At 37.4% G+C, this 18,815-nt stretch overlaps 1 protein-coding gene across 1 annotated transcript; it reads right to left on the bottom strand.

The window, feature by feature from the left end:
- On the bottom strand, positions 1-17,922 carry DAW1 (dynein assembly factor with WD repeats 1). The gene is made up of 13 exons (XM_058811853.1): positions 17,913-17,922; positions 16,954-17,026; positions 15,599-15,743; positions 12,360-12,418; positions 11,570-11,692; positions 9,902-10,001; positions 8,059-8,166; positions 7,258-7,364; positions 4,259-4,361; positions 3,765-3,879; positions 1,772-1,848; positions 884-1,046; positions 1-335 (listed from the first exon to the last, which is right to left on the bottom strand). The coding sequence occupies exons 1-13, from the start codon at positions 17,920-17,922 to the stop codon at positions 301-303; spliced, it is 1,218 nt and encodes a 405-aa protein (XP_058667836.1). The 3' UTR covers positions 1-300.
- Positions 17,923-18,815: the final 893 nt, after the last annotated feature.

Here is an 18,815-nt window from a genome sequence, read left to right as displayed (position 1 = left end):
CTGTGGAGTCTTCATCCTTGGAGATACTCAAACCCACACCAGTCCTGGGCAGCCTGGTTGGATGCCAGGGCTCTGAGCAGGGCAGGCTGTTGTGCTGGATCACCTCCAGTGGTCCCCCTCCAACCTCTGCAGTTCTGTGATGCCATATCTAAGCCAAACCTATCAAATCTAGATAACTCTTCTACTTCAACAGAAGGTGAACAAAGAGAATAAAATAAAACGGATCTGAAAGGCTGAGTTTATTGACTCTGAAACTCACACAGTAGGCAGGCACACATCAAACTGGATCCTTTTCTTCTGTCAGTGCCAGATTCTACAGGAGTTATCCTTGCTCCCTAGTAAAGAACACACATTGTGAAGGATCATTTAGGTGCACAGTCTATCTATTCATGTTAACACCTACATCAACAATGTACCCAGGAGACACATAAATATTTTTTCTCTACAACTAGCAACAGGCAGCAGAATCTAGGGCAATACTTTCAGCTGAGATCATCCTGCATCCCATGACTGAAATGAAGGACACCTGATCAGAGTTCAGTACCAAATACACCAAAGGCATGCTTCCTTTGCCTTTTGTTCAACTCCACCTCCCTCATAGCAATGCATTGTGAGAAAATGGCTTAGCCACTGCTCTGGTGCTGGTATGTGCCCACTGGAGAGATGGGAGGGCATGCCCATGCCTTTGCACAAATTTGTTCATGGCCACATTCTCAAATCTCAGTTCTAAAGTGAAGTTCTAGATTTTCTTGACTATATTGTAAGTCACTGCTGGTACCTGCATTTGGCCCCAGGAAAAATTTCAGACTATTTTTGTTTTGCCATAAAAAGATTTCAGATGTCTTTTAAAAAAAAGGAAAGAAAAATAGAATATATTAGTTACCTGTAATGATTGTATCACCTTTGTAGTTAAAGGCACAGGAGAAGATCTCATCAGCATGACCCTCTAATACCTGAAGGCAGTGCCCAGTAGCAGCATCCCAGAGCCGAGCTGTTTTATCAGAGCTGGCTGTTAGTATGCAATTGCCTTTAGGATTGAAACACACCTTTAAAAATACAGAAATGAGTTATGTTATTCAGCAAGTCAGTATGCGAGAGAAAGAAGCATATCAAAGTGATTGAGGGATGAAAACAGAAAGCAGCAATCTTGCATTCAGTTTTTTAGCTAAAGTCAAGGCTAGTATTCCACTAGAGTCATGTTGGCAAACTTCTGTGGCTGAAAACTTTGTCTATTTACAAAGGCCTTATATACCATGACCTTACTAGAGGAACATAACTTCCAAATAGCAACTTTATTTAGATGTTATCATTATTCCAATGTAAAATTTATACATATTTTATAGAGTTCTACGTTAAATAACATACATCTCTGCAGCATCAGAATCTGCACTGGAAAAAATTAATTTTATAGTAAGTCTCCATATTTGTTAAACATTCACTGCCGTAACTGCATGGATTTCCAGATAATCAGGTACATTTTTGAGCACTAAGCAGACAATACTAGTTTATCATACAATTCAAAATTGCTTAAGGAGCAGCACACCCAGTATTGTCTTAGCTCAGAAGTGGGAAATTGGTAAACAATCATTGTCTGATAGCTTTTAGCTAAAAGAAATGTTCTTTCAGAAAAGATAACTTCATAGCCAGACCTATCAATCTTAAAGAATGTGGTGGTATAATGATTAACAGTATTCCTGCATCATGGAATAATTGCTGGATTGGATGTCACACATAGTCAAAGAAAAAAAGGTGCAAACCACACACAACTTACCTTTGAAATTTCATCTTCATGCCCTTCTAGCTTTGCAATGCACTGTTTTGTTCCTGCATTGTAGACTCTTGCTGACCCTGTTGCAGTAGGAGCCATATGTGATTGTTATGCTTAAGCACCCATTTCAGTAAGAACATTTGAATAAGGTCAGAAGGAACTCATCCTCAGTTTTAATTTTGGAAGAAATAGAAGGCAAACTTCACAGAGTTTCCTCCAGGGGTAAAGTATGTTGAAAAGAATCTGTAATCTGGGTGGGAAAGACTGACTTCCTTTCCTGACCAGAAATGCATTCTCCTGGAAAATTCCTAACATACAAATACAAAGGTCCACATAGAACACAGCTTACCGAAGCCCATTATTTCAGAATGCCTGTACAATATATTTATAAAGCTTTTATTATAGCTCATTATTTAATAATCTATTAATTATATTTAATAAGATATTTATTAAATATCAGGAATCTTTTTTACATTGGCTTTTCTCTTAATCTAGCAAGAACAGGAAAATAGATCCAAACAGTCCTCCCCATCCAGTACGGTAGCCTGTTTCTGGAATTGTGTATCTAAAACTAATACAGTATTGTCATTATGCAGTATAATATAAATAACTGAGCAGGTGAATACAGAAAACTATTTATTATGATTCCTAGACAAATAATAAACATGCAAAACTTCTGCATGCCAATAACAAAATAAAATTGCTTCTTTCACTACCACTTTATTGTGTATTCCTTTGCTGTGCATTAGAAAAGCCTGCTAGTAAAACCACCAGTAAAATTCCAACTATATTTTACATTTAAGCCTAAATCTGAGCCACCATATCAACCCCCTCAAAAGGTATTTATGTACGCATTTAAAATGTATTTCCAGCCACAATGAAATATTTCCTTCCAAGTTTGAAGTTAAAGGGTAAAGACAAAAGTTGAGTTGATTGAAGTATGAAAATAAGAATTTTGTCACTGGAGAAAACTTTTAAAGTTGAATGCCCAATTTCTGTAATGCAACAAACATTGCTCAATCGACAGTTTTGAATCACGCCCTCCTCTTCATCAAGCTAATGAGACAAACTTTAAAGAATTTAGGGATTTTAGTGGAGCTGAGGTTTTAGTTAGAGATAAGCTTTATTGGAGAAAATCAAAATAAATGGGTAAGCCTTGATGAAGTTAAGAGTTAGTAGTTAACTAATAATTGATTGCTTGTCAACATAATGTTTGGTTAGCTGGGTTTATTATGAAGAATATAGAAACTGATAAATAGCTTTCAGGAACATAAGACAATTGAGGCCTCCTCTGTTCTGAAACCAGTTGAAGACAGGAATGGGAGTTCTACCAAGGGTTCATTTGTCGTATTTGCATTGAAAAGGTAGAAAGGTCAGAACGAGAAAGACTTCATTTACTTCCTCATTTTGGGACCCCTCCCCATGAAAGGGACCACCAACCCATTTCAAGGAACAAACTACGCATGCATAACAGCTTTTGAACTAATTACCATACGAAGTGGGGAATGGGATGTACTAAAGTTATGAATATGCATTTGCAGTAGGGGTATTCAATACTTGTATGGATAAAAGCACTCTGTAATCACCTGTAAATTGCAGTGTGTATTTGGGAGCTATCCCACAATAAACACACACTTTCTAACTTTAAACTGTTAGAGAGTTTTGGTCCATCACAGTTGGATATTGGTACTAGATCAATATCCATATTTTTAATAAATCACTACATTCAAAGCAGAGCCAAAGGGAAAGGACAGAGGTGCTCGGTGCTGCCCAGCAGAGGCAGGCCCCTCCCTGATGAAGGACAGAGGTGTTTGGTGTTGCAGTTCCCCAGCAGAGGCAGGCCCCTCCCTGATGAAGGACAGAGGTGTTTGGTGTTGCAGTTCCCAGCAGTTCCCCTCCCTGATGAAGGACAGAGGTGTTTGGTGCTGCAGTTCCCCTCATTGATGTAGGACAGAGGTGTTTGGTGCTGCAGGTCCCAGCAGTTCCCCTCACTCACCATCAGCAGAGGCCGTTGCAATGCGCTGCCCGGCGTAGTCAAAGCACACGTCCAGCACCTCCTTGCTGTGCCCTGCCAGCGTCGCTATGTGTGTCCCTGTCGCTGCATCCCACAGCTGCACACACAAACAGGGACACTGCATTGCTGCTTTGGAATTTACTAATTTACTTTATAGATATCTAGCTGATTGATAAAGCAATTTGTAGAGGCCCTTTCTGATGTTTGACATGCAATAACACGAAAGCTGAATACAAATCAATAATGAGTCATTCTTTAGTTACCATAATGAAGTTCTGTACATTTTTTAGTTCAGTGCATTGATTAAACTAGACTTAACTAGACTTCACTGAAATTAGTAAGATTATAGGTTTTACATTTAGTTGTAAATTCTCTAATTCATTATATGTACTACTTTAAAATGATGTTCCTAATTTTAAAAAAGATACATTTTATATGTCAAGTAACTGTATTCACTACCTACTCAACCAGCTTACCATGCATGTTTTGTCCATTGATCCAGTGACAATGAGAGAACAGTCCCAGTTGAACTGGGCACTGCTAATCTCTCCTCGGTGACCTATTAAAGTATGTAGCAACCTACCAAAAAAAATACTTTAAATTATCATTTACATTTATAGAGTATATTTTTATATACACATATAAATTTTAAGTTTAGAGAATGGTATAGTTAAGGTGTCAAGTCTTCACCATTCGTAGAGGCAGTAAAAAATAAAATGGAAAGTTCCTCCCTTCTCTTTCAAAAATATTTTAGTGAATGTATTTCCAGTGAAATGTGATGATTTTCAGTACCAGCAACAGATTCCTTGTATTCATCTACACGCTAAGCAAGTACAGCAAGTTTTTCCACATTACTCTCCCATTATCCTACTTCAATGAACTGTAAAAACAGTACATCTTTAAAACTCCATATAATCTAAACCTTTTATAAAATCCACTGAAGATCAAATGGAAGTTAATCAGGTACTTAATGCGAGCATGTTCCCAAATAACAGGCAAATGACAGCCCAACTGAAATATGATTTCTAATCCTCATTAATCCTCATCTTCTTGCTGCACAAGACTAGCAATATAAGTCCCATTAAATTATTCAGCTTTATCTGAGTAGAGAGGTTATAATTAGCCAATACTGCTTCCTATTTAATGGCCTGTAAGGCAACAAAGCCTAAAAAAGATTAATTGAGATATACATCTATTAAAGGATTAGCAAATTGGGTTATTATCACAATGCTAGTATCACTGCATCATTAATAGAAGCAGACTGTAAATAACAGATAAAATAATGACTAGAAAAACAACTAAATTAGTTTAAGTGATTAAAATGTTTTTATTCATTGCACAAGATATATAAGAGTAGCTAAATTAATATATGTGCTTAATGAACAGTAAAGAAAATTTCCTGAGCATTTGAATTTGCTATTTTTTATAACAACAAAAACTTGATTACCTTCTTAGCATTTTACAGAATTACTCCTTTTAGTTTCTAACACTGTGAGGTCTACACTGTTGTAATTGTGTTGATTTTTTTAAAGTAAAACAAAAAATCGAGAAGCTGATAACAGAAGAAAACTTAATTTTGTAAACATATCATTTGGTCATCAAGACTGCTGTTACTGTAATACCTAATGCCCAAATACCTAGTAATACATAAAAAAAAGTATTAATTTAAAAGCTGAAAACTTAAACTTCTAATTTTCAAGAAGGTAGTGAGGCCTTCAAGCTTTGACATAAAAATCTGATCAATAAACAGAATAAATAGCAATGTGGAGAAGATCTCAGAGAAGCCATTATCAGATAGAAAGAACACAGAAGAAAGACTTATGAAGTGCCATAAAAAATTCCATTTAAGTTCTTTATTAAAAGCAATCAACTTTAGTCAAGACAGCATTTCCTTAGCCTTCAGTTTCCAAGTGAAATTTGATCTATGGATGCTCTAGTATTTGACTACAATTGCAAATGAGAAACTGCTTCTCTCTCACATGCTGGTATCCAGCACCCTGACCCAAAAGATACAGGACCAGGCTGTTGATTTGCCAAATGAAGCTCTGCAGACACCTTCACCTGAACTACAATGGGCTGTATCTGCCATGGAAATACAGACCTGGATTACAAAAGTGTGTTTCCCCCCTTCACCCTTTTTTTCTTCTAAATCATAGTATTTTATGAAGAGAATCTCAAACTTTGTTCAGATTTCCTGTGCCTACATCAATTTCCCTCAGGGCAGTTCAGGGCACCTACCCAGAATAAAACTCAGGAACACACGTGCTCAGCAGCATCAGCCAGCAAAATCAGAAGAAACTCAAATTTGGAAAGCTGTACACCTCATGTGACTCACATGGTGAAAAACAAGCACACAAAATCTCACCTACAAGATTTTTGCAAATCTACCTGAATCTGTCAACAGCAAATTATGATTTGCTGGCAGTCTTTCTGACTGCAACTTTCCATTATTCCTAAATGTATTCATGCCCAGGTGCCATCTGAAAGGCTGACTGCTGGCCTGGGAACAGTTCTATTGCCCACTAGCTAATCACCAGAGCTGCCAGTGAGAATCTGCTCCTTTACATTGCTGGTAATGGTCCTGATGTGAAGTCCATATTGATTTCATAGAAAAAAGCAACATGAAAGTCCCCAGACTTTGATTTCACAGCAGGCTCAGACAATAAGCTGGAAAAAGTTGTTTTCACACAAAAATACTTGCAAGAACATCAGGCTGAAGGAAGTTGAATTCAAAGGTCAATTTGCTGAATGAGTGTTGGTGTTGAATCAGCTCAAAGATTATAGGATCAAGACTTTAATGATACACTGTGTGTACACTACTTATAAATCACACACTTAGTCTCACTTTTATATATATTGTCTGTTATCCCAAGATATCACTATATACACACCTTCCTTTTATATATAAATTTCAGAGATATTCCCTTTTCTCTCAAAAAAAGAAAAAGCACAACCTCTGTAAACAAAATAGAATGGTTATCTTCATAAATTACTTTGTCAATAATCAGGCTGATCATTTTATTAATTTACTTACACTGAGTTTCCCACTGAAAAAACAAGTGAATTTGTCAGTATTATGCAAGTTAATATTTACCTGCTGCATTATTATTTGTTGGCATCTCAATCAAGAGATTTTGTTCTCTACAGTCAAAAGAGAACACATTGTAAATTTATATTGACAAAGGATGGTGAGAAGGAAAAAATACACCCTCTAGGGTCAGGGTCAGTCCAGTCTTTCCACCTCTTTAGTACTCATAAGATAGACAGAAATTTGAAACAAAGAATACATATAAAAGCATTTCATAAGCAGCATTCCTTTTCAAAAGAACAAAGAGAACAGTAGTAACAAATTACAAGACCAAAGAACATATACTCTAAATTAAATACAAGCTCTGTAAGATGTAGCTCAACATTTTCTATTTAGTTTGTCCTGAAATCATGCAAAGTAAAATTATATTTATTACTGCTGTAGTACCTGCCAGTGCCAACATCCCATACTGCCACTGTATGGTCAAAGGAGCCAGTGATGATCCTGTCTCCAGTGGTATTGAAAGACAGAGCAATAATTTCTGCTGAGTGCCCCTAAGAGAATTTTTTAAAAGGAGTATGAGAATACAAATTATTACTTTTCCATTAATATAGTTTAATATGTAGTCTTTTACCAGCAGCATAATCCTTCCATAACTCATCACTATTTTATTTACTGTCTTGTCCAGTATACCACAATTTTGACAGAAAGATCTACCTGACTGTGGAATAGTCAATATCCCAGCAACTGCAAAAACTCAGGCACACCACTTAAACAGGAAGCTTATTCACTATATGGCTTAGGATTTATGTGAGAGAAATGCACTGAAGTAGCAGAGGCCAATCTGACCCTGGGGAATGCCAGCAAGCCATGCAGAGCAAAGAGAGATGACAATCTAGAGGTACCTGGATGGCTGTCCTCTGCCCATGTTTACCTCTCCATACAGAGGAGCACACAACTGACTGTAGATCAGCAGGTTTTAACAAGTAATGGAAGGGATTCTAATCTATAGCAGTAATGTCACTGCAATGAGAAAATTTGTCTTTTGATAAATAGGACTCATAAAACATCACAGCTTTCTCATTCCCTTCCAGTGCTCTTATTCTGTTTTGGAACTGCAGTTACTAAGGGACTATCTGGTAAAAGAACTGCAAGGTTTGAAACAGCTGGAATGGTTACACTGTTATTTATCTCAGCTGGAAAACTAAGTAAGGAACACCTCTGAAAACATAAGAAATGCAAACATACATTTAAAGAGGCTACTTCTTCTCCTTTCTCTAGATCCCATAATTTGGCAGTGGTGTCCATGCTTCCAGTTGCCAACAGTGTGCTCTGAGGATTAAATGACAAACATACCTGCAGCGAGAAACATTGGATAGAAAAAGTTTAAAGGAATCCATTCATATATATTTTCTAAATAAACTAAACAAGGGTCAGGATTAATATTTTTAAATAAGACAAAGGTCTGATAATATTTTATGACATACAGAAAACTTGCAGAATTCTTCCAACAAATCCTTACCACATAATTCTGGATAAGTACTCAAACCAAGTGGACTCCATGCAAGCACATGCTTTGTTTTCCTTATTTCAAAATTCTCTTTGAAATCCTCCAATTACTGTCCAGTCTGTTCCTTGATGAGACTGGGGCAAAGATCATGCAAACAGTTCTGTGTACCCACAAACACACTCTGTACACTCCTACCCTACCAGGTATCATTATCAATGTCATTTGCCAAGGGCTTTGCCACAACATTATAGTTAAGAAAAAGCAAGAATAAAAGCTCAACAACTACTTTAATTAATTTCTCACATTAAAAAACCGTGTATTCACCCTCCCATTTTCTGTAATTATTCAGTGTGATTGCTCTGCAAATAAAGAATAGCAGGTGCCATGAAAAAAGGAAAGCAGCAGCTCAGTTTTTTCATCCTGAGTAACTATGGGCATGCCCTTGGCAGCAATGTATCAGATGCAATAATGGCCTTTCAGAAACAGGTCTGATTCAGAGAAACACATCATTTCCTGCTGGCAATTATCTCCTTCTAATTACTTGTCAGCACAACTCATAACAGTTCAGGTCTAATCTAACCCCAAAGAAGTCAGAAAAAATGGAGAGACCTTTAAACATTTACCTGACTGATTTGTGGAAGTAAAACCACTGCAGCCTTTCTCACTAAGCAAACATGCTCTCCATTGTAAGGGGTAACTCAGAGCATCCAGAGAATCAAAAACACACTGAAACAAACCCCAAATTCCAATATAGTAAACCACTATTTTCTCATCTCTTTCTAGTTAAAGCCTCTCAATCTACAATTAAATTCAAATTGTTTTTTTCAGAAATCATTTTGAGCAGTATTTCATTGAATAGTGATTGTATAGCTGTTAAAAAAAAAACAAACAAAAAACCCATTCATCATGGAAATTCAGAGTTTTAGTGGCTTTGCCCTGATCTTTCAAACTGAAAGTTGTGCATCAAGGCACTTGGTGCTGCTGATTGGGGTCCTAGTGCATGGGAGAGGAAACCAAGCATTTTTAAGCTTAAACTGTTTTAATTTCATAGATCTTTGACATTTCAACATCCCACATATTCCCAGTTAACACATTTTAAATTTCAGAAACTCGTTCCCCTACAGCTCCAATTGGTTCTGTACATGAAGTACAGATCTCTGTGTGAAAGACAACAACACAAGCAATGATGTTCTTGTATATTTAGTTCTGCAAATGTGAGAGGCAATGCAAGATAGCTAGGAAAACCTGTGATATGTGATCAAACAAAAAGTATGTAAAATAAAGTGAAAATTCCAGTTGCTATGGTATTTTTCCATGTTTAAACATTTAGCAAACAAGGGAAATCAGAACAAAGTAAAAATAACAATATCATTTCAAACTGTGTATGGGGGTTTATTCTATATCAAGAACTGTCAGACTATCCTCCCTTGCAGTGCAGAAATGTTAACAGGACCTGGATGTATGAATAGATGTGCCACAAAAACTGTGCCTTCCATGGGGCTCACAGGGAGTCAGAACTCACAGTCATCAAAGATAGTGTGAGGAAACACAAAGGAATAATAAATACCCATCACTACTCACTATTTCTGCACTATGTCCTCTGAAGGTATGATAACATTTTCCTGTTTCTGTACTCCACACTTTGCAGGTTTTATCAAAAGATCCAGTGGCAATCTTGTCACTAGATAGGAAAAAAAAAATCCTATAATTTTTATGTAGAAAAACCCTCTGACTCCAGAGACAGCAGAATCCAGAGAAACAACACCCAGCCTTGGAAGCTCCCATGCACTTTGATGCTTGCTGCCACACTACAAGATCCTGCAGCAGGAATTCACAAACACAAGTTACAGCAAGGCAAAAAATGAGCAGACACAGGGAGTTTCTAAGAGAGCTACTGTGCCTATCTATTAGCACAGGAGTGTTCATAACTGATGACTGACCTACTTTAGGGAATGATGCTGTGCTGTACGTACAGATTTATTAAGAAGTTATTTAATCAGATAACACCTGTTTACCAACAATTATATATGCAGTTCACCCAGATTTCAGAAGTTGAACTCTACTCCCACTGAAGTCAGTGGAAGTGTTGTGACTATCTGCAGTTAGAGCAAGACTAAAGTGAAGTCTCCAGAAAATGTACCAAAGGGCACTGTACCAAAACCTAAAGATTAGCAGGAAAAAAAAAAAAGGGGTTTTATCAAATTTTTAATACCAAAGCAGTTCAAAGTTCTCTTAAGGTTTTGTCTCACTGTATGTTCCTTCTCCACTGTTATGTTGCAGTCTAGTTACTGATCTTTGCACAGATTTTTGTCATTAGTTGCGCCACGCCAGAAAAATGAACTTCATTAAATGGTTTTATAAAGCAAATAATTAGATCAGAATATAAGACACTGACACAAAAGGGTCTAAGTTTTCCTTTTCATATAGAAGAAAGAGATGAAGTTGCAAATAGTGTAAGAACAAATATTTTAACATGGTAATTGTGTATTGTTCAACTGGTAAATAGGACATCTGACAATAATGTGATTCAACAGAAAAATAGGAATTAATTTATCTTACTTTACAGAAAAAATGGTTTTTTCCCACATGACAGCTTCCTCAGGAAGCAAATGACAATGAAACTTCAGTAGCTAACATGTAATTCCCTTCACCTAACAGGCAGCAATTCCAACCTAGGGCAAAAAATTACTGAAGAAAACAAAAGGTGCAAAAATTAATATCTGATGTTCACACAGCAGCACCTTGTGGATTTTACAAAAATTACTCAAAAGCTGTGACATTTCTAAATAATGTCCTAAATAATATTGAATTTGTAACGGCAAATGGAGAAATCCACTTCTTTTTCCTTAACTGAAGCAACACAGATTGTCACATCACATACAATTACATGGAGGCAGAAGAGAATGATTGACATTCAGAACACAATCTGGTCATGTAGATATTACTGAAATAAACTGTGTTTTGATACATTCAACTAACTCATTTATATTTTTTTTCAAGATTGAATACCTAATTAAATTTTTGGTTAGAATTTCTAAATTTAATTTTAAAAAATGATAGCAGAAAGCATGTTTGAATGGATCTCTTGTACAAATAATGACAGTGTCATCCCACAGTGATTAGCAACAGCTGAACTCTACAAACTCAGAAGTTGAACTCCTTCAATTTAAAAGAGTCTATTCTCAGTTAGAGTATTTATAAAATAACAGTACTAGCAATTATGAAGAATCTCAGAGGAAATTTATTTACCCATAAGGATTATTGAAAGCTATTGCATAGACAACGTTTCTGTGTCCCTCCAGCGAATGCAGCTCTTCTCCTGATGCTGTATCCCACAGTTTGCAGGTTCTATCATAGCTTCCAGTGATAAAGCTAAAGCAAAGACAAAGTCATTTCTGAATACAGCAAATATCTTACTGGTCCCAACGCACTGCCAAATTATTTATTTCCACAGATTTTAGTTAGCATTGTCTCAGACCCCAAATCTGTATTCAAAAATACAGATTTATGACCATAGAGGTTCCTTTTCTTCTTTCTTTTTAACATTTAAGTCATAAAACCACATTTTCTCTAATCTTTAATGTATTTTAGCTAGAAAGCATGCTGCTGTTCTTAAGGCATGAAGGAAAAACTGATAAGACATATGTCCACAGTGAAATCAATTAACATGAAAGTTACACTTTCACTACAGTGAAACTCCCAAAGGAGTTTATGTCAAAGACTCATTCAGCTTTAGCAATATTTAGTTAATGGCCATAAAGGTGCTTCTTTCTGGAATATGGTAATTGTGAACTGACTATTACTCTGGAAGAAAAAAATTACATAAATTGAATCTCACTTGCTACTTTTTTGCATCTCCCATGGGTTTTCCACAGAGGCCTGAAATATAATCCCCAATTATGCCCAAAGCTGCTTATAAGCAGCAGAGCTGAATCCTTTCTGCAGCAAGATAAGAGCACTGAAGTTTCCTTACCATTTAATTTACAAGTACAAAACTTCAATTAATGATTGGGTACTTTGACTTTGAAAAACAACTTACCGGGAACCAGATTTGTTAAATGCAACATTAGTCAGAGGCAATATGTGTGTTCTAAGCACCTGAAATAGAAGTGGAGGCAGTGAGAGGAAAAACATTTGAATCTAAAAAAATAAACAAAATTGCTCAAAATATTCAATAGATTAATTTTTTCTCCTCCTCCTGTTAGAGGAGAATAAATCCCACATTAATCATCAGGTTACCACTGAAGATGTTATATAGTACTGATTTCAATTTATACTTAATTTCAATTAACTGGTTTTTTCCAATGTTTGCATTTTCTTCACCTTCTCCAAGACCAGCAAAACAACCCTAGACCAGAGCTGAATGGGCAAAACAAAAGAGGAGACCATGAAGACTATATGATCCCTGATTAAAGAAATCTCAACTAATATTAAGCCTTAGCCAGTGAACCAAGAAATCCAGTTAAATTTGAGACTTTTAGGGTGTGAGATGCTTCCAGCTGGCACTTGACTTTGTTGTACAAAACAGGAAGAAAAAAGAAATATAAGCTACAGCTTATAACAATATAAGTTACAGCACTGTCTTATGAGGTCATGACAAGGTGTGCAAAACCATAACAAGGATACTCAGCAAGACAAAATTCCAAAACAGAATTTCAACTTTAATGTCTGCATGGATTGTGTAGGTTGTGGAGGTTGTTTTCTAACAATGCTTTAATCAGACACACAGGATCATTCATGTGAACAAGCCCATAGCCATAGTAACACATGGTTTATTAAGCAGAGGTGAAAATAGTTTCAGATACTGCAATGGAAGTCACCATGCCATGATACTTTAAAAAGAACCAAAAAAAACCATAATCTGGTTGGTGTTCATAGTTTGCACTTGAATAATTTTCACCTATTAGAAGCTGCCCTCTCCTCAAGTCTAAACCATAATAAAATCATAAACTGGGAAATCACCACAATTGCTGACAGTGAAGTAAAGGGACACTGAAATACCCCAGTGGTTCACTAGGTCTTTTCTGTAGTGTAAGAATGAAGAAGAAACTGTTTATGAACAGTGAGATTTAATCACTGACATATTACCAGAGCTTCAACTTTTTTTGCTTATCTCAAGTTTTCCAAGCTGCCTGTCTCCAAAAGTAAAATGAGAAAGGCTCATAGATCTTCTACTCAGAAGAGTAGGGATTCATCAAAATGGAAATAACAGTTGATAAGTGAAGGACTGAGAGGGAGAGAGAAACAGAAAATGCATTTTATGGTACAGAAACAGCAATTTCTGCTCTCTAGAGAAAGCAACACAAGTTGTACTTTCAGCTACACAAGCGGGAATGGGCAATCAAGATATGGAAATGACAATAATACTATGTTTTTTAAAAAAAAGCCACAATATCTTTCTGCATATTATTATGGAAATCTCACCCATAACGTTTTGGGACTACATGCAAGCAGCTCTGAACAACAAAGTTATTTTGAAATTATGAAAAAAGGGAGGAAAACAAGATGGTTTTTTATGTAATTGCAGATTATGAGAGTAATTCTGTTCTTCCAATGCCCAGTGCTGCTGTTGCTTCATCCACAGAACTCTGAGCCAGCAAGAATTACCTGTGCAAATGATACAATAATCAAACCCTAAGGCAATATTACAAAAAATATACCTCAGTTCTGCAAAATCTGCTACAGCTGTACCTAAGATAAAAATCTGCAAATTACTATATCATCCCATGCCATGGAATAGTTTAAAACCTGAGAAATTGCTATAAAACTTAATTTCTCTGCAGGGTACCTAACACACCACCATCACCACAATCACTGGAAATAACAAAAAGATGACACTTATACACTTGTTTCAGATTATACTCCAGTGCAACAGGAATAAAAACCATTCCTTTCCAAACAATGCACACATGGAACATTTTTTCAGGGAAAAGAAAAACAAATCTCACTCCCACCCATCTCTTCTATTTTATTAGTATCTCAGAAGGACCTGGTACTCATATTTCATTTAGAAGCCTTAAATGAAACTGAACAACAAAAAAGTTTTTTTCACACACTTCTAACCACTCTTGAGTGAAGGAAATAATCTAGCACTGATTGGATTTGCCTGCTTCTATTATTTCCAAATACAGAAGCTCAGACACAGCACTACACCCAACAATGAACAAATACATTATTTACACTCAAGTTTGAACAAGCATTTGAAGATTTGTCAGTCTCTGTGATGAACAAACAATTTCTAAAGCTTTTGAAAAGCACGGCATTATCTCAGTTGAGAGGATAACTTGGAAGAGAAACTTTTTTAATTCAAGATGCCTTGCTACATAGCTCTGTTTCCAAGGTTAAATACATCTTTCTTTGCAGAATTCACCCAGATGAGTATTGTTGGTCAAAAGAACCAAAGTTATACCTTGGAGCATGTAAGGGGTTTCATAGCTGAACAAACCAACACAAAACTTCTTTTCCTCTTCTAATTTAAGGTAACAATAAACGCCACAGCACTGACCAACACTTTAATAGCTACACATTGCCATCTGCTGACACAATAAAGATACAACGTTTAACTATGTCAGATTGTAGCATGAAATATCTCAAAGAAAGTTTCGTTTCCACAATTAAATACAGTTAAACCTATTCTCTTCTGACATACTCAGTCCTGGATTTGAAGCTCTGAAAGGTCTCTGTAATAATTGTTCTTAAAATTCCTATTTGTTTGAAAAAAATATTTCAAGTCTGGTCTGTAAGCTGAAAATCAATTTATCAATATTTAAAGATAACAGTAATGACAGAAAGCAATGAAAACCAGGATTTGTAATGACAACTGCATGTAGCATAAAACCCCATAAAATAATAGCATAAATCCCACAATCTTCACAAAATGAAGAACAAGTAGACACATGTATGAATATATTTTGGTGCTTTCCCAACAGCTAATTTACGTGGGGTCGATTTACAGGTTTTGTTTAAATGTAACTATGGGTGTTGCTGGCCCACAAACTCTTACTCAACAAATAAAAGATTGATTTTTCTCCATCTAAAACACACCCTAGTTATTAAGCCTGGCTAAACAAGATCTATGAACAGTTATACCTCTCAGCTTTATTAGGGGAATTCCTGGCAGAAAAAACAGGCCAGACTCAGCTGCTCTAAAAGTGTAGAGAGGATTGAAAAGTGCCAGGGAATCAGTCATACAGCACATACACAGCAGTAAAACATACTCACAGTATCACAACTTAAACCCCCACAAATGCCCAAAATTATTTTAAAGATGCCTCTGACCTTAAAAAGAGAGAATTTGTGATTCTGTTTTTCCCCTAGCTTCTCCTGCAATCTTTGCACTAGATGTATGATATGTTCCAAGCAGGAAGCTGTGATGAGAGGTTCTCTTTTTTGGATTTCTTCTACTAAGGCTGTAACATCTGTGCTAATTATGAGAAAAGAACAAAAACAAACTCAATAAATACCTCAAACCCACCACATTCCATCCTCTGGAAACAATTATGAATTTAAACCAAAGAATATTATTTACTTGCCAAGAAATTGAAGTAAGCAATTAAATGTTATGTATTTATCTCATTCTGTAAAGGCCTAAAGAAATAAGAATAAATCTTTCTTGGTTTTTATATTTCCTTCCCTCTCTTACTGAAGTTGTACAGTAAAATTCAACTTTTAAAAATTGTAGCTTGGCAAGAAATTTATCTTTTCAAATGATTTCCATGGAGGATCAGGCATGGGAGATGTGTGTCCCAAACTGTCAGTTTAAATATCTGAATTATACAGGAATTTCATAAATTCCAAACAAATTGCCCATGAAGTAGTAACAAAATAAATTACGTATGCAAAGTCTTAAATTCATCTCTGTCTGTGGCTTTAGAAATCTATGGCTGTTTTTACAGCTCTTAGTTTTGACAGTAACTACACATGCTGCAGTGTACTGATGTCCCTGGAGCCCCCAGTGAGGGGGCCACAGCTGCCCTGTGGAACTGGATCCTCCTTCCATTCCATCAGACAACCACTGATTTCTGGCTTTCTGTGAGAAACTAAGGGTTGACAATACCCAGCAGTCAAATCACAATACACTCTTAAATCAGCTTAGCAAGAAAGCCAAGCATTTCTGTTAGTATGGGAATTATTCAAGTCTAACGGGATTTTCTGCATCAGACTTCTAAATGGGAGCCAGTACATCATAAAAGAGTATCCTCTCAGGGTTTATACTCCTGTTCAGTAACACCAGACAACTTATTTCTTTTACAAAGAGACTTGGTAGGTTTTACCCCCAGCACTATACTGGACAGTCCTAAGTAGACAAAACTCAGTAATTTTTAAATTGGGATTTTTCATCCTGCATATCCAGCTTACACTATCTACTGACAGGCTTACATGCAAGGCCTCTTCCATGTCAATGCTGGTATTAAGACAATCATTACTTTATGTCTTTCTGCCTAATAAACTCCATGGATTTGGGTAACTTTATTTAATGGTGGCACTTTGTTACTGAAGCCCTTCCTACCATGGCACATAGGCTCCTCCTAATAGCTGATCTCAGTTATGTGTAACACAGTCAAATAGAGTTGTACATGAACATGCTATAAAAAGATAAAGAATGCTGTTATCTGAAGAAACAACATACTTACTCAGGTCTAAGATCCAGCAGATCTATTGATCTGGTCTTTGACTCACCACCTTCTACATATTCCAAAATAATTCCTTTAAAAACAAGTGATAAACAGGTCATAATTAGACTTCTGGAGTTTTATAACATGCGCTGTAGACAGCAGCACTTCCACTTTCACAGCTCTACTGACTGCAGGAGACCCAGTTCCAGTTCTTGGAGCTGGAAGGAGGTTAGCTGTTATTGCTGACAGTAAGCATGGTGATGAACAAATCTGATATGCTTATATGAAAAAAATATTAAATAATATTATTTCTGAGCTATCTTCTATTCTAGAAATGAACAAGATCTTTTTTCCAACAGCTTTTTGTATCATTTCATCAGCATTAATTTTAAAGAAGCTGTCTTCAAGATACTTGCTGTAGTTTGGTGTCCCAAGAAGTCTGGGAAACATTTTACAAAACTTATTATTTATATTTATTCTAGTATTTGCAAAGGCTTGAGTGCAGTAGTGTATCAAAAATCATTAAAACACTTTACATTCCCAGGTTTGCTCTGGCACCTCTGCAACATCCACTGAACTGGAGTATTAAAATGTTTAACCACATGGCTTCCTGTTTTGAAATAGCTAATAAAGGGCTCAGCTGCTCCTTGACTTTCTGTGGGAAAAGACAACTTAGATTAACTTCTGTGTCATTCTGCATTTCACAAAGTTCATAGGAAAAGTCACACTTCTGTGACTACACTGCCACGAGCTTCTTCCATTTCTTTATGTGTTGGCACTGCAATAAGTAACCCATCCATGTAATGTATGATTATTGCTTGTGGATATTTCTGTCGAGCTTGAGACAAAGCCTGTGCCACAAACCATTGGCAGATAGTGGGCGAGTTTTTGAATTTGAAAAGAAGATCCTTTTTCTAATATACTTCCCGAGCTGGCTGTCTCCAGCTTGTTTCACGGCTGAAATTTCACTGAGTCACCTGAGTACATGGTACACCATGCCAGTCTGGCAGCACTGCTTTTCAAAGCATGGCTCCACTCAGAAAATTTAAAAATGAAGGAATAAAAATAGGAATTAGTATCAGCTAGGTTGGAAAAGGCCTCTGAGATCATTAAAACCAACCCAGGACCAAACACCACCTTGTCAACCAAACCCTGGCACTGAGTGCCAGTCCTTAAACACCTCAGTGATGATGACTCCACCACCTCCCTGGGCAGCCCTCTCACCGGTCTGATCACTGTTTCTGTGAAGAATTTCTTCCTAATATCCAATTTAAACCTCCCTTGGCACAGCTAAAAACAATCCTCTCATCCTCTCACTGGCTGCCTGGCAGAAAAGACCGGCCCTCACCTGGCTCCAACCTCCTTTCAGGTAGCTGTAGAGAGCGGCAACTTTTTTTGCTAAACAGCCATTTAAAAACACAAGTACTTTTTTCTTCCCGTGCCATCTACAGTCACCGTTGACTTTTTAGACTCCTTACTGTGATGCGAGTGAGACTGCTTTGACTTCGCAGTAAGTCACTGATTACAGCCCCGACGGGCGATGCGCCGCTCCCCGCTGCAGCCTCCCAGGCAGGCACCGGGACAAGCGGGGCACCCCCGCTCCGCTCGGGCCGGCTGCGGGTGCACCGCTGAGGGGCTGAGGGGCCCCGCTATGACAGGCAGCCCGCACACCCCGCCGCACGCCCCACACCCGCAGGCTCCCGCCCTCCGGCCCCGGCACAGCCGCCGGCAGCGCCCGGAGCCCCCCAGCCCCGCTCGCTCCGCACCCGGCGGGAAGTAGCGCAGCAGGAGCCGCCTCAGCGCCATCGCCGCCACCGCCGGCCCGGCCCGCGCGTCCGCCCGCAGCCATGGCAACGGCCCGGGGCGCATGCGCGGGGCTG

The sequence above is a fragment of the Ammospiza caudacuta genome, chromosome 11, assembly GCF_027887145.1.
Source record: "Ammospiza caudacuta isolate bAmmCau1 chromosome 11, bAmmCau1.pri, whole genome shotgun sequence".
NCBI classification, from domain to species: Eukaryota; Metazoa; Chordata; class Aves; order Passeriformes; family Passerellidae; genus Ammospiza; species Ammospiza caudacuta.
Note: the sequence above shows the minus strand (reverse complement) of the source record. Positions and strands in the feature narration are given on the sequence as shown.

Bases quoted from the DNA above. Each gene is read 5' to 3' on its own strand.
- DAW1 (XM_058811853.1), bottom strand. The intron at 4,362-7,257 runs GTACTACAGCAG...TTTTTTTGGTAG, and splicing joins TGGGATGTTGGCACTGGCAG to GTTGCTACATACTTTAATAG. The intron at 1,047-1,771 runs GTAAGTTGTGTG...GTATTTTTAAAG, and splicing joins ATGAAGATGAAATTTCAAAG to GTGTGTTTCAATCCTAAAGG.